The following is a 15,412-nucleotide window of genomic DNA, read 5'->3' on the forward strand; positions in this document are numbered from 1 at the left end:
CCAAGACATCCACCGGATGTCCTGCCCAATGGAGGATCCTAAGGCAGGGAAACCACAGTCCCCGAAAGGAGTGGGGAGTAGCCTATCCTCTTCCTCTGCCCAGATATGCAGAGCTGGTAGATGCTCCATTCAAGCGAATTTCCTTCTCTCTACTCGTGTTTCTTATATGTTTGGCTTTTACATCCCCTCCTTCTCCAGGAAGCCCCAGGAAGCCCCAGCAGCCCCTAGCCTTACTCTAACCCAGCCCTGATCTAATGTCATCTGCGTCCAGACAGGGACATCTCAAGGGCTGGTGCTGGGCACATACAGGTTTCAGCTTGTGGATCCTCCTTTGCACCAAGAAGTACGGAGCACGTTCATTAGTCACCCAACAATTTTTTCATGTATTGTGTGCCAGGTTCAATGGTAGACATTGGGGATTCAACAATGAGCAAGACAGACGCCCACAGAACTCAGAATCTGATCTGGGAGCCAGGCAGGATCACACGGTGGGGCGGAAGTCGAGATGGAAGGAGTGGTGGGAGCTGAAGGCTAGAGGAGACCATGTGAAGCAGCAGGAAGCTCCCTGGGAGAAGAGATGGCAGAGCTTCCAGAGTGATCTTTTACAACCTTAGTCAGGTCAGCTTCCAGTGGCATCCACTGTGCTCGAGACAGAATCCCCTGGGACTTGGCGCCATCGGTTTCCCTGACCTCCCACCCTTGTTCACTCTGCACCTAGCACCCTGGCCTCCTCGCTGTTCTTCTCACCTACTCACTCCTTCCACCTCTGGGCTTTCGCATGTGCTATTTCCTCTGCCTGAAACACCCATCCTCTGGCTGTTTGCCTCGCTGGCTCCTTCTCCTTCAGGTCTCAGTTCTGATGTCCCCTCATCAGAGAGGCCGGTCCTGACCACCCCACCCTCACCCAACATGAAATCTCTCCTTCTCTCACGTCACCCTTGATGATTGATTTTTATTTGTTTGAAGACTTATTTCTTGTCTGTTTCCCTTATCAGGGCAGGAACTGGCTCTGCATTGGTCCCCTCTACCTATAATAGGGCCTAGCACCAAGTAGGGACTTAGTAAATGTCAAAAGACTGAATATAAAAGAGCTGGAGGGTCAGAGTGAGCTGTCAGGTGAAAGGAGCCTCTGGGTATGAGAAGGGAGCTTACAGCAGTGGGCAAAACCCATGCAAACATGGGGAAGCCTGGAAGACAGAGAAGTGAGGCTGGCGAGGTGAGAGGGGTGTCACGCTTGGCAGTGGGGAGCCATGGAGGGTCTGAGCAAGAGAAGGGCCTTGGGAGGCAGTGGCCAGGAGTCCAGGCTGGGTCCGCAGCCCACAGCCCCTGGAGTCCAGCCATCCCACTCTTGCCCAGGACCTACACCCGGCAGCCCTCACCCTTGCTGGTTCTGGTTGGGCTCCCATGGCCCACTGCTTGAGTGTCAGAGCCTGGCCCCAGCTTCTGTGCAGAGGGCAGGACTGCGGTCCTGGGAGGAGAAGCCAAGGGCACATTCTCAGGTTCGTGGTCAGTGGGCCTGGGCCCAGCAGCTGTGTCTTGGCCTGGCCCCAGGTCCCGCATCCCTGGGGACTGAACTCATTGAGGAGAAATGTAGTCCCCAGCCAAGGCAGCCAGCAGCGCCCGGAGGGGGGGTGAGGGGGGATGGGGCAGCGGTTCAAGCCTCCCTACCCCCACCACATTGGGAATTGTGCAGCTGCCTGCCTCAAGGCCGTGGGAATGGTTGCTCTGACTATCCTGTCCCCCAGGGATCAAGACACCTTGAGCTGGTCCTGCCACAGTGGCTGGAGGACAGCAGTAGGACCCTGGAGCCAGGACGCCACCTTCTGCTTGCTGACTGGGTCCCCTTGGAGTCGTGGGGGCTTCAGAAAGGGACTGGCACACAGTAGGGACTCTGTAAATGTATCTTTCTTCTTTTTTGTCCCTACTCCCCTAATGCCATCCTCAGCCTGTTTTCACCATGACTGCTCTCTCACCGTTTCTGGCTGCCACAGACCAGGGGCAGCCATATCAGCAGAGTCATAGCCTGTAGACTTCCGGCCTAGCGAAATGTGTGCCCTTCCCTGGTTGCCTCGAGACAGGGAGCTCAGCATCTCCTAGAGCATACATTCCAGCTGAAAATTCTTTCTCAGATGGGCTAAGGGAGAAGTTAGTTCCCCTCCTAAAGCCCCTACCTTTGCCCCTGAGCCCCCAGATTCTTTACTGGATCCCCAATCTCCCAGAATGGTACTGAAGAAAGTGATCTGGGCCCCCTGTAGTGGCTCTTCTGAGCTGGGCATCTCAACTCCTTCAGACACTTCCTAAGTCATCAAACCCTCCAATGTCACCCCCTCTATGCCCACCACATGCTAGTGATTCCTGGCCCCTGGAGAGCTCCCAGTCTAGGAAGGAGACAGAGCAGGACACAGATAGACCCGGTCCCTTGTGGCCAAGGCTGAGCCAAAGGGTGGGAGAGTGCTGGTAAAGCCTGGGGCAGCAGAGGACCTCAGTCTGGTAGGGTGGGCAGAGAGGGCTTCCTAGAGCTAAAATCTTGAAGAATGAACAGGAGTTCAACAGGTACAGGAATGCGGGGAGGAAAGTCATTCTAGAAAGAGGGATCGACATGGGCAAAGGGATGGCACGTGTGTGAAATAGCAGAACATGCCCTATAACTATAAGAAAATGTATTTTCAAAGACAACGCATTTGCTATGAGCTCCTGCTTGGAGAGGAAGCGAAAGAGTCTTTCTGTTCAGCTGGGTGTCCCACGCAGAGGGCAAAGGCCAGGAGAGTGCAAGGTCAGCTGGGTGAAGATGGAGTTGGTCTCAGTCTGATGACGAGGGGGTTAGGAGGGGCTGGAGAGGGTCAGGCCTGGGTCCACTGGGCTGAGGGGCTTGGATTTCCTCCTCGGGTGATGGGCATGGGGAGGGCTGAAGTTATGCCTGCTCCATGGGCCTGTTGACTCAGCACACTCCTTGTGAGTCAGACTGTGCCCCTTCTTATGCAACTTTTGTCTTTTTCTCTTCCAATCCCCTCCCCGCATCCCCACCCTCAAGCTCCATGTAGCCTGAAGTCACTCAGACCTGGGTTCCAATCTCAGATCTTCCTCTAGAAGCCTCCAGCAAGTCGCCATAAGATGGGCCACCCCTCCCCATGGGGCTGCATCCATACGGTGGATACATAGCTCCCCTCCCAGATGGGGGCTGCACTCACAAGATGGGAGTGGCAGAGTGTCCTCAGTTCCTATCCCCTGGGGCTGGGCTGTCTGCTGGTCTCAGCAGGGCTGGGGATCATCTCTGATGAAGGGCCCTGATAAGTCATTCAACTTCCACCCTTGGCTTTTCATGCTTCTCCTGCTTCTCCTTTCTGTCTAGTGATACTTCTCTGCTTCTTTCATCTCTTCCTCTTCCAGCATTTAAAAAATCATCCAAGATGTTAGTGGATGAATGGAGAAGCAAAATGTGATATAGTCATTCAATGGAATATTACTCAGCTATAAAAAGGACCGAAGTACTGATACATGCTACAACATTATGAACCTCGAAAACATCACACTGAATGAAAGAAGTCAGATACAAAAGCCTATGTGCTATAATTCCATTTTAAATGTCCAGAATAGGCGAATCCATAGAGACGGAAAGCAGCTTCGTGGTTGTCAGGGCCTGGGGGAGGAGGTTGGGGAGCAACTGCCAGTGGGGACAGGGTCTCTTTTAAAGGCGATAAAAATGTCTTGGAACTAGATAGAGATAATGGTTGCACTAAATGCTACTGAACTGAACACTTTAAATGGTAGGTGGTTGATTTTATGTTATGTGAATTTTATTTCAATTTAAAAAATCATCAGAGGATGATTTTTTAAATCATTAATAAATGCCAAATCAGTTAGTGAAAGTTTGATGGGTACCAGGATATACACAGCCTCAAATTATCTCTCCATATGATATTGATATTTAATTATTACAACGGGGTGGGTCGGAAGAGAATGTTGCTTTTACAGGAAGGCAGTTTGACCAACTTCGCTCAAGAGATCAAAGTTTAACATCGTCAATGTTGGGAAGTGAGGTTAGGTGCCTCCTGAGTCTATGCACTGGGGAGGACCAGCATGGTCTCTGCCTTCCTGTCAAAGACACACAACCTGAACCTGGTCAGGAAAAAGCAGCAGGCCAGCTTTTTTTTTGTTTCCATGAAACAAGTGACCTTGACTCTCCAAAAAAATGCCAACGACATGAAAGACACAGGAAGGCTGAGGAACAGATTCAGATTAAAGGCCACCAAGAGATACAATGAAATGCAACACATGCTGAGGGATTAGATCCTGGACCAGCAAAGAAACATGCTATAGAAGATATTAGTGGGGCAACAGAAAACTTTGGATATGGATCGAGGGTGAGAATGTCATGTGTTTAGGTAAGGGAACGCCCTTGTTCTTAAGGAACACACAATGATGTGTTGGGGGCAAAGGAACATCATGTCTGCAGCTTGTTCTCTCTCTCTCTCACACACACATACACACACACACACAAACACACTGATATGTAATTATAAAGCAAATGTGGCAAAGTGTGGGTGAATCTGGACCAAGGGCATATGGAAATTGCATTATTGTGTATTTCAAAGTATTTTAAAAGAAAGTTTTAAAATTGCCCAAAGATTTCTGGGGGGCCTATAGACTATCTCTTATCATGGCTCCTCTATGCTCAGCCCCAATGTTTGGCTGCCCCGTGGGTGACTCCCAGGCTCCTCGGATTCAGCCCCTCACCCCCCACCCATTTCTTCTCCTTGTAGCCTCATCACCAAGCCAAGTACCAGGGGGCCAGCCTGAGCTCTTTCTCCTCTTTCTCTTTTTCATGGCCAGCACCCCCCGCCGCCCCCCCGCCCCCGGCCTGCCTATTCTCCCTCCAGACTCTGCCCCCTCCTGTGGGTGCAAGACTGTCCCTCTGAAGGGATGTCATCCTTTCAGTTCACTCAGGCTGAGCTCCGTTGGACGCTCCTCTGGGAAGCTCTCTCTGAGGGTGGAAGGTGCACCCCCAGTCCCTGGAACAAAGCCAGACCTACAGAGCTAGAGCTTTATGCCTACTTGTTGAATTAATGAATGAAAAAATAAGTAGCCCCCACACCAAGCAGAGCCCTCAGGAACCCCTCTTTGAGCTCTCCTGAGACTGCCTCTGCCTCTGGCCCAGCCCTGAGCCTGTAGGTGTCTGTGTCTGTTTTTTTTCCCCCAAGAATGACAACTCCTTCCGGGGTAGGCTTGGGGCCTTTCAGAGGTCCCATTCTCACAATGGGGACATTTTGGAAAAGGTAGTTGATCAAATTGAGTGGCAAAGCTGTGTGGGGTATGGGGTGGGGCTGGGGGCTGGGGCATTGGGGTAGACCTTCGTGGTTCACACAGGGTAGAGAGGAGGAAGTGGGGTACGAAGGAGTGTGTATGTGTGTTTTTGCCCATATGCATGAGATTCCTAGAGTGTGTTTGAGATCAGAGGCTACATATGGGGCCTCAGGCTCAAGGCCTGGCTGGGCCTGAGTTTCGGGTTTGCTATAGCTTCAAATTTTAAATCCCGGCTCTGTGCATGCTTCTGCATTTGTGCGTGGTGGCTGTGTGTTCGTGATCCTCTCAGGACATGCCTAGCCTCAGTTTCAGGGTGTCTGGGGGGGTTCGTGTTTATGTCCTGGCCCAATGTGTCCTCGGCTCTGGGCGTGTTGGGAACGGGGATATTCACCAGGCTGCATGTGTCTGCCACTACAAGTTGGTCCTGCGTCTTCCCGCGTGGCGGGCCTGAGTTTCTGAGGGTCCGCGAGTCCCCAGGCAGCGTGGGTAGGTGGAGGGTGGATGGAAGGTGGGCTGGGACCCCGGGAGGCCGGACGGGAGGCGGGGAGAGCAAGGCAGGCCCGGGGGCGGGGCGAACCGCCAGGGCTGGGGGCGGGGCGGCCCGGCTGCCTCACTTCGGCGAAGTTGGCCGCGCGGAGGCTGGCCCCGGACGCGCACGGAGCCCAGGGAAAGAGGGAGGAGGGAGGAGGGAGGGTCGCAGCCGGCCGCCATGGGGCCGGGGGCCCGGGCCCGCCACCGCCGCCTGATGTCGCCGCTGCCGCCACTGCCGTCTGTGCGGGCGCTGCCCCTATTGCTGCTGCTAGCGGGGCCAGGGGCTGCAGGTGAGGGGCCGGAATCTAGAGGGCTGGACAGACTGGGTGAGGGGGACGGGGAGGGGGTTGCAGCGGAGTGCAAGGACCTCGAGTCTGGTGCTGGGGGGAGGCCTGGGAGCCAAGGACCAAAGCAGGGGCAGGGGCGCAGGAGCCCGGGGCTGCTGCGTCCCAGTCCTGGGGGACAGACTCAGAATGAGGGGGGGCAGGGCCCCAGATGCCCAAGGCATAGGGGCCCAGGAACGATCAGGGCTGGGGATGAAGGGACCCAGGAATCCGGGAGTGAAAGCTCGAGGTGCTGGCATTAGGGACTCAAAATTGAGGGGTACCAATAATCTGGGGCTCGCTCCCAACCCACGCCCATCTGGAGTCCTGGGAAGGTCATGATTGGAGCCCAAATACCCCCAGGGCGGTGACCCTTCGTACAAAAGCCCCACCCCCCCCGACCCACCCGGGGCTGGCCTGGCGGGGCGGGAGGCGAGGAGGGGGCGCGAAGTTCTCGGAGCTCTAAACTCATAGGAAACTTCCCAGGCCGGAGCGCTGCAAGACCCGGAGCCGGAACAGGAGTCGGAGCCGCAGCGGCGCCCGCGCCCCTTCCCCAGCCTGCGGCCCCGCTCCCTCCCCTGGCCGCCGGGACCAGTTGGCCCCGGGACCCCGTTCTTGCCCTGGGAGGGGAGAGAAAGGGGGGCACGAGCCCACGTGCTTCTCTCGGGCTCTAGCGCCTGGGCCCCGCAGCCCGAGCCCCTCCCCAGCCGGCCGGGGCCCCCCGCCCCTCCCCCTCCCGGCTCTCCCCTCCCTCGCTTGGGACAATGGCCGCGCCGTCTAGACACCCCCTCCCTCCGGCCGGCCTCGCGCTTTCTTTGCCAGACAAAGCGGGACGGGCGGCGGGGCCCGGGCGGGGGCTGCGCGGGCGCAGCCCCCCAAAGGGAGGCTTGGCCGGCGGAGGAGGGACGCGGGCCCAGCAGCCTTGTCCAGGGGTCCCGGCACGCCGGTGTGGGGCTGGGCGCTGGAAGGGAGGGGGTGCGGGAGGAACTGGCCTCCCTAGCCTATGCCCCAGCCCCAGCTAGCAGGACCGGGCAGGAGCGGCCACTCCTGCGGGGCCAGCGAGCATACACAGCCCTGGGTCACACATACCAAGATGTAGACGTGCACACACACAGTACACCCGCAGATGTGCACACCCAGCTCACGCAAGACACACCCAGATATACACAGCTCACATATTGACGTGCATCAACCGAAGGCCTCGCACATGCTTCCTGCATTCACTAAGACACAGATCCAAAGGCATGCCTACACCCAGCTCACACATGCAGTTAGGCACATCCAATCCATATACAGACATACCTGTGCACACGAACACACAGCTGTACACCCAAATACAGAGTTCATATACATGGATGCACAACAGACAGACCCAGCCTGCGTATGTGGCACACACATCTATACACCCATGTACGTCATGCACGTCATGCACGTGCACATGTGCCTGCACAGCCCAGAGCTCATTGAGGCCCACAGCTTGGGTCACGTGCTCCCCAGTGTGAGTTCACAAACACCCACAGACCCCTGTCTGGGTGATAGTTTCTTGTCTCTCCTTGTCCTCCTAAGAAAGGAGACATACACCATGTTGGCCCATTCTCATGTCTAGCTCAACTCCTCCTGTCTCTCACTGTCTCTTTCTCTGTCTCTGCCCTTCTCTATCTCCTTCTCTCTGTGTCTGCCTGCTTCTAGTTTCCTTTTTTATGTCTGTCTCTGTTTTTCTCCATCTCCCTCCATCTTTCTGTCTCTCTGTGACACACATACACGCGCACACACACAGTGGCCCCCCACCTGTCAGCACACGCAACTCTCCACTAGTTCACACCCAACCATGCCCCAGACCTGTCTGGCAGGACAGTTAGATTGTGCCACACCCCAGAGGGACACAGCCCTCAGGGATGGGGACGCTGGACAGGGCAGCACATGTCTTGTGCCAGCTGCCCCTCCCTTTACACACCCTATGCCTGCAACACCCAATGCTGGCTGCACCTGGGGTACATGCCCCGGCTTCTCTCCCCAGAGCCACCACGTAGGGCTGCCCTACCAGAGAAGATGCCCAACATCACTGGAAGGGAGACCCATGGCCCCAGGACTCCCTGCCCCTGCCCCTCTATTACCCCAGGATCTGGGCACACAGACCCAGCCAGACCTTTCTTTAACACTCAGTGCCTCACTTCCTGCCTCAGCACCCCCCATTCTGGCAGCTTCCTGAGCCCCCACATCTGGCACAAGTCAGTGCCTTCTCCTGCCCAACCCTACCTTGTGGTTCCCAGGGCTCAAGCTGGCAGGGACAGCTGCAACCCCAACAGCTGGGGCCAGGGTGGGGGGGGCGTGGGAACTGTAGATGCGGGGGCTCCCTGCACCCGCAGAGACACCCCCAGCTCTGTGCAGCTGTTGCCTGGGGGAGGGAAGGTGGGGGTCTGTCACTCCAAGCTAGGGTTCCTGGGCTCCTGGCTGACCCGCCCACCTCCCTTTGCCCCCCACACAGCCCCTCCTTGCCTGGACGGAAGCCCGTGTGCGAATGGAGGTCGCTGCACCCAGCTGCCCTCCCGAGAGGCTGCCTGCCTGTGAGTGCCTGGCTCTAAGCCATGAGTGGGCCCTGTGTGGGGAGGCGGTCTGTCTTCCCTCCCTGCCTCTGTCCACCGTGGATGCCTCTGCCACTACCTACGTGTGTGTGGCTCGGGCAACCTCTTGTTTCCCAATCAGAATCAGCAGCATTGAGACCAGGGGCTCTGGAGTCTGCCTGGCCAGGGTTCAAATCCCACGTCACATCGCTGACTGACTGGGACTTCAACTCTATAAGCCTCAGTGTCCTGGTCTGGAAAATGGGCCCAGTAACCCCAACTTCACAGGATTCTCAGCTGCCTGAGATCACATGTAAAGCTCCTGATGGAGGTCATTATAATTCAATCAGCAAATCTTCAGGGACCAATAGCAATGGCTTGGCAGTTGTGGGTACGCCATCTGCACCCTCCCCTTCTCAGGATTTTGTGGTGGGGACACAGAGGCCTGTAATACAGCTCTGCCACCTTATTGCTGTGTGACCTTGGGTTAGTCATGTCCCCTCTTTGAACCTCACTGCCTTTGTGAGATAGAGGTGCTTTCCTTGGCTGGTTACCGCAAAGGGGCCCAAGAGTTGGGTTGTTGGATAATACAAGGAAAGATGGAGGGCTGGGTGAAGCAGAGCGGAGGCTAGGAGAGAGATGAGCAGGGGCAGACAGAGCTCAGTTTGAATTCTGGGTCTAGGTTACCTTGAACAAGTGCTTCTTGCTCTCTGAGCTTCAATTTTTTTCATCCGGAAAATGAAGCAATAATAGTTCCTTTAGGAGGTTGATTATACAGAATTAAATAGTCCTTCATACAATGAACTCAGCATAGTGTTCAGCATGCAGTAAGTGCTCAATAAATAGGGATTATTATTATAAATAACAACGGTAGAGACACAGGAAGTAGGTGCCTTAAGGGGGAACCTCTCAAGATTATGGGGAAATGCTTGGTTCCTTTTAGAATGTCATTAGTAATAGCAGTTCAGCTGGTAGCCATTAATTGATTCGTTCATGTATTCATTTAACAACGTGGACTTTAGACCCAGGAGAGCCCCTTTGAAATTATACACGCACTTTGAGTGGAGCTCCATTTGAGCTCATGGGTGGGGGAGATTAGCCTAGCTGAGTGGGTTCCTGGGGCTGGGAGTCTGCAATGGTGGATGTGGGGAAAAGTGCGACCTGACCTGGAGCCATTCGCCCGGGAGGCGGAGCCGCGGTGCGGGGCTCCTGCACAGTGGAGCTCAGTGTCTGGAATATTGCCGACAGGTGAATGCGCCCGTGGCTGCCCCGCCCCTCGACAGGTGAATCACCGGTGCGCGCAGGCTCCTGGAGCCTGGATCTCCCGGAGTGGAGCGGGCTCAGTCCCCAGAGATAGGCCGTGGGAACTATTTCCCGCGCCCCACTTCCAATCTCTTTCAAGGTCCCAAATATTCGTATCCTTTTAGGGATGGCCCTATTTGTCACTGCCCTATAGATCCCCCAAGTCTTTCCCCTCAAAATAGGCTCCCAAGCCCTTGTCTCTATCTTCCAGTCATCGCCTCCCCCGCCAACTCCCCCCCCCCACGCCTAAGTCGGTCTCCCCCGAAACCCAGGCCGTGGGGCGGGACGCGGGCGGAGGCTGGAACCGGCCTGACCGGTCGGCAGGGGAGCGGGGCGCAGAGCGTGAGAACCCGCCCCGGGCGCCAGGAGGGGGCTGCGCTGCCGCGCCCTGCCTAGCGGTGGGACCAGCAGTCAGGGGAGCCTGGTGCAGCGCGCCCCCTCCCGGCACACTGTAGTTGCGGCCGTCCTTGCCCTGCGGGCCTTTGGGGAGGGGGCTGGGAGCTGGGCCCTACCTTCCTGACACTATCTGCTCCCCCGCCCGGCCTTGCCCTGACCTGTTTCGCTGGGAGCCGGGGTGGGGGGATATTGTGGATGACGCTAAGGACTGAGTCAGCTGCTGGAGTTTAGCCCTCAGTGACTTGGACAAACGAGAGGGAGGGACCAGCACGAGGGGTGGGCAGCTTAAGGGGCGGGGCCTGGACCCTGGACCCTCTCTAGGCCCCTCTGATCCAGCCAGTTTTTCCCTGGAGATTTCCAGTCTTAGGGTCACCATCCTCCCAGTTCTCATATTTTCCTCACACTCCATCCAGCTTGCTTTGGTGAATTTGGGGAGGGGGCTGCGGGTCTCCCCCCAACAAAAAGGCATCAATACTGGTGTCTACTTCCTACCCTCCGTGGAAAAAAGGGGTATATGTGTCCCCAGAAAAGGAGTGGAGGACTTCTGGGGTCCTCCTGTCTGTCCAGGTGAGAGTTGCCCATATGTGTGACCCAGCCCGTGGGTTGGTATCCGAGTATTTGCCAAGCCAATATGTGGAGTTGGTGTGTCCCTCTATGTGTGTATCTGTGTATGTATGTTTTTGGGTCTGTCTGTGTGTGCCTGGGAGGTTGTCTTCTGGAGTCTGAACTTTTTAGTTGCTGTTCCCTCTGCCTGGAACACTTCCCCACACAGTCCCATGGCCCACTCCCTTCCTTCAGTCTGTGAAAATATATTTGCCTTCCTCCCACTCTGTTCCCATTATCCTGTGTCTTACTTTCCTGTGGCTGCTATAACAAATTACTCAAAACTGGGTGGTTTGAAACAACAGAAATTTACTCTCACAGTCCCGGAGGCCAGAAGTCTGCAATCAAGATGTTGGCAGCCACGTGCTCTCTAGTGGCTTTAGGAGAGAGTCCTTCCTTCCCTCTTCTACTTCTAGTAGCTCCAGGCGGTCCTTGGCTTGTGGGTGCAACACTCCAATCTCTGCCTCCAACGGCCTCTTTCTCCCAAATCTTCCTCTGCCTTTCCCTTAAAAGGACTCCTGTCATTGGATTTAGGGCCTACCTGGAAAATCCAGGATCATCTCATCTTGATATCTGTCATTTAGTTATATCTGGAAAGACTCTTTGCAAATAAGGTAACAGTCACATGTTCTGAGACGTGGACATTTCTTTTCCGGAGTTCCCGTTCTGTACTATACCCTTCATGGACCTCATGGCCCTCACGGCCCTCACCACTCCCTGCTAGCATGTTGTTAATTCATGATTTGTGTATCTTCTCTTGGCCTAATCTGTCTGTGAGCATCAAGAGGGTGGGACCACTTTTATTGTGTTTGCTGCTGTACTCCTATAGCTAAGAATGTAGTAAGTGCTCAGTGAATACTTGCATGAATAAATGAGTGTGTTAATTGCTGTTTGCCTGTTAGCCTGTCTTGTGTGTATCTCTGTGTCTGGAGCTTTCTTGCCCCCACTGAACTGTCTCTGCCCACAGGTGCCCACCAGGCTGGGTGGGTGAGCGGTGCCAGTTGGAAGATCCCTGCCATTCGGGCCCCTGTGCTGGCCGAGGTGTCTGCCAGAGCTCAGTGGTAGCGGGCACTGCCCGGTTCTCCTGCCGCTGTCCCCGTGGGTTCCGAGGTAAGGGATGATCTGGAGGGGAGCCCTAGGCAGCCATGGGTGTACTCTGCCCAAGCTCACCCTCTCCCGGTCCCCCCAGGCCCTGACTGCTCCCTGCCGGATCCCTGCCTCAGCAGTCCCTGTGCCCATGGTGCCCGCTGCTCAGTGGGGCCAGATGGCCGCTACATCTGCTCCTGCCCACCTGGCTACCAGGGCCGCAGCTGCCGAAGTGATGTGGATGAGTGCCGAGTGGGCGGGCCCTGCCGTCATGGTGGCACCTGCCTCAACACGCCTGGTTCCTTTCGCTGCCAGTGCCCAGCTGGCTACACAGGGCCACTGTGTGAGAACCCTGCAGTGCCTTGTGCTCCCTCACCATGCCGTAACGGGGGTACCTGTAGACAGAATGGTGACCTCACCTATGACTGTGCCTGCCTTCCGGGTGAGGGAACTGTTCTCAGGGGAGGCAGCAGGAGTGGGGGAGCAGCTGGCCAGCCTGGCAGTGACCATCCTTGCCTTCTCCTCCCATGCTAGGGTTCGAGGGCCAGAACTGTGAAGTGAATGTGGATGACTGTCCAGGGCACCGATGTCTAAATGGGGGGACTTGTGTGGATGGCGTCAATACCTACAACTGCCAGTGCCCTCCCGAGTGGACAGGTGGGCACTGGGGCTGAAGGGAGTTGAGCGGCAGACCTTGGGTGGGCATGCACAGTCGGCGTGTCTGGACTGGTGCATCTCTGTGCCGCAGGCCAATTCTGCACAGAGGACGTGGATGAGTGTCAGCTGCAGCCCAACGCTTGCCACAACGGGGGCACCTGCTTTAACACACTGGGTGGCCACAGCTGTGTGTGCGTCAATGGCTGGACTGGTGAGAGCTGCAGTCAGAATATCGACGACTGTGCTACGGCTGTGTGCTTCCATGGGGCCACCTGCCATGACCGCGTGGCCTCCTTTTACTGTGCCTGCCCCATGGGCAAGACTGGTGAGTAGCTGTTTCCCCTGTAGGTAGCAAGGGAGCCATTAATGGTTCTTGAGCTGGGACAAGGATGGTGTCTGACTTGAGTGTTTGAGTGATTATACTGGAGGCCAAATTTGGAGTAAAGGGTAAGCCTGGAAGAGGCCTAAGAGGAGGGTGGCATATAGTCCAGGGCAAAAGCCATGGGAATAGACAGCTATACTGTGAGAAAGAGAGGGGACCTTTGGAAACGGCAAAGGTCAGAGAAGGTGTATGGGAGGGGGACTTGGAAATGGAAGGAAGGGTGTGTCAGGCAGAGGGTACTGCAGAAGCAAAGGCTTGAGGTAAGATCCTTTTATAATCAGAAAAAGAGGCAACAGATTTAAAAACAATATGTGAGTCTACGGCCATGCCACCCTGAACACGCCTGATCCCTTCTGATCTCAGAAGCTAAGCAGGGTCAGGCTTGGTTAGTACTTGGATGGGAGACCGCCTACGTGCTGTAGGTATAAAAAAATAAAAATAAATAAATAAATAAATACACGAAAAACAATATGTGAATGTTTCCAATTCATTTTCAAACGATTCAGAAAAAAAGATAAATCTTATAATAGTTGGATCTAGGCGGTGGGCGTACAAATCAACTTTTCTATATGTTTGAAATTTTTCATAATAAATGGCTGGGAAAAAAATAACTACTAAATACACTCTGGGTTAATAAAAACAAAACACAAACACTATGTGGGGCTGTGGGAACTTTGGACAGAGCTGGAGGGTCTGCCCTTGATTTCTGCCTGCCCCCTTCCAGGGCTTCTGTGTCATCTGGATGACGCCTGTGTCAGCAACCCCTGTCATGAGGATGCTATCTGCGACACGAACCCGGTGAATGGCCGGGCCATCTGTACCTGTCCACCAGGCTTCACAGGCGGCGCATGTGACCAGGATGTGGATGAGTGCTCCATTGGTGAGGGGTCATTTTCTGAGTTGGGAAGGTGGGGATACATTGGTCTTCAACTGCCCACACCAGCTGTGCCTGTTCCTGCAGGTGCCAACCCGTGTGAGCACCTGGGCAGGTGCGTGAACACACAGGGTTCGTTCCTGTGCCAGTGTGGCCGTGGCTACACCGGCCCACGCTGTGAGACGGATGTCAACGAGTGCCTATCTGGGCCCTGCCGCAACCAGGCCACGTGCCTCGACCGCATAGGCCAGTTCACCTGCATCTGCATGGCAGGTACGTGGTGGGTGTGGCATGGGCAGGGCCTGTGGGGGTTGAGGGGAACCTGCAGGCAGGGTACAGAGGGGAACACAGGTGGAACTGTGTCTGGGAGAGGACGCTGAGAGACTGAAGCTTGGGATGAGGTGGAGGTGCGGCCAGAGCAGAATCTTGTGTGAGGCCAGATGTGTTGTCACATGGAGTCAGTAGAACTTCAGGCTGGGGTTACAGCTGACCTTAGGATCCGTTGGGGGGCATGGACAATATGGGGGTGGGGACTAGAATTAGGTCTAAGTGGAGCCAGAGCCGGCAGACAGTCTCCCACTAATACTGGGGTAGAACTTAAGGCTGGGCACACGGCTATGGTGGGTCCTGGGGCTGGGAGCTGAGGACAGGGCATAGTCTGTGGAGTGGAGAGGGAAGAGGGTGGTTTGAAGGCAAGGTCCATATTGGGACCACAGCTTAGTGAGGGGCCAGCCTGAGGATGAAAACTGAATCTAGTGTTGGGCTGGGGGCAAAGGCCAAGGCTCAGGGGAACCATCTATAAGTGGAAAGGGGGGTACCTCCCCGCTTGCTCTCCCTTCGGATGGTAGTCTCCCCTGCCCTAATCCTCCTCCTCCCCCATCCCCCAACCCACCACAGGCTTCACAGGCACCTATTGTGAAGTGGACCTGGACGAGTGTCAGAGCAGCCCATGTGTCAACGGTGGAGTCTGCAAGGATAGAGTCAATGGCTTCAGCTGCACTTGCCCCTCAGGTGAGGACCTTGGGTCCAGGGAGCCTGAAGAACACAGGTCCCTGCAGGGGCAGCAGCTCAGCAGCTCCAGAATGGGAGCATATGAGACCATGTTAGCGGAAACCACGTTCTGAACAACATCGAAATTAATTTAAAAATAAGTAAATGGGCTTCCCACCCAAACAAGGGCTGGTGAGGGGTGACTGCTCTGACCCTGTCTGGGCTTTTGCTCACCTCATTCTCCACCCCAGGCTTCAGCGGGGCCATGTGTCAGCTGGATGTTGATGAGTGCGCCAGCACACCCTGCCGGAATGGAGCCAAATGCGTGGACCAGCCGGACGGCTACGAGTGCCGCTGCGCAGAGGGTGAGGGCAGGTCAATGCCAGGCTGACAAGAGTCTGAAGGC

At 55.6% G+C, this 15,412-nt stretch overlaps 1 protein-coding gene across 1 annotated transcript in view; it reads left to right on the top strand.

Moving 5' to 3' along the window:
• Positions 1-5,934: 5,934 nt before the first annotated feature.
• The window catches only part of NOTCH3 (notch 3), a 29,777-nt gene continuing 20,299 nt past the window's right edge, over positions 5,935-15,412 (top strand). The window contains exons 1-10 of the mRNA XM_011384113.2: positions 5,935-6,122; positions 8,641-8,719; positions 11,985-12,127; positions 12,207-12,545; positions 12,638-12,760; positions 12,852-13,085; positions 13,867-14,022; positions 14,104-14,289; positions 14,914-15,027; positions 15,258-15,371. Of these exons, the coding sequence (XP_011382415.1) occupies positions 6,011-6,122; positions 8,641-8,719; positions 11,985-12,127; positions 12,207-12,545; positions 12,638-12,760; positions 12,852-13,085; positions 13,867-14,022; positions 14,104-14,289; positions 14,914-15,027; positions 15,258-15,371 (1,600 nt within the window). The 5' untranslated portion in view covers positions 5,935-6,010. The remainder of the gene's footprint in view (positions 6,123-8,640; positions 8,720-11,984; positions 12,128-12,206; positions 12,546-12,637; positions 12,761-12,851; positions 13,086-13,866; positions 14,023-14,103; positions 14,290-14,913; positions 15,028-15,257; positions 15,372-15,412) is intronic.

The sequence above is a fragment of the Pteropus vampyrus genome, unplaced genomic scaffold (assembly GCF_000151845.1).
Source record: "Pteropus vampyrus isolate Shadow unplaced genomic scaffold, Pvam_2.0 Scaffold561, whole genome shotgun sequence".
Lineage (NCBI taxonomy): Eukaryota > Metazoa > Chordata > Mammalia > Chiroptera > Pteropodidae > Pteropus > Pteropus vampyrus.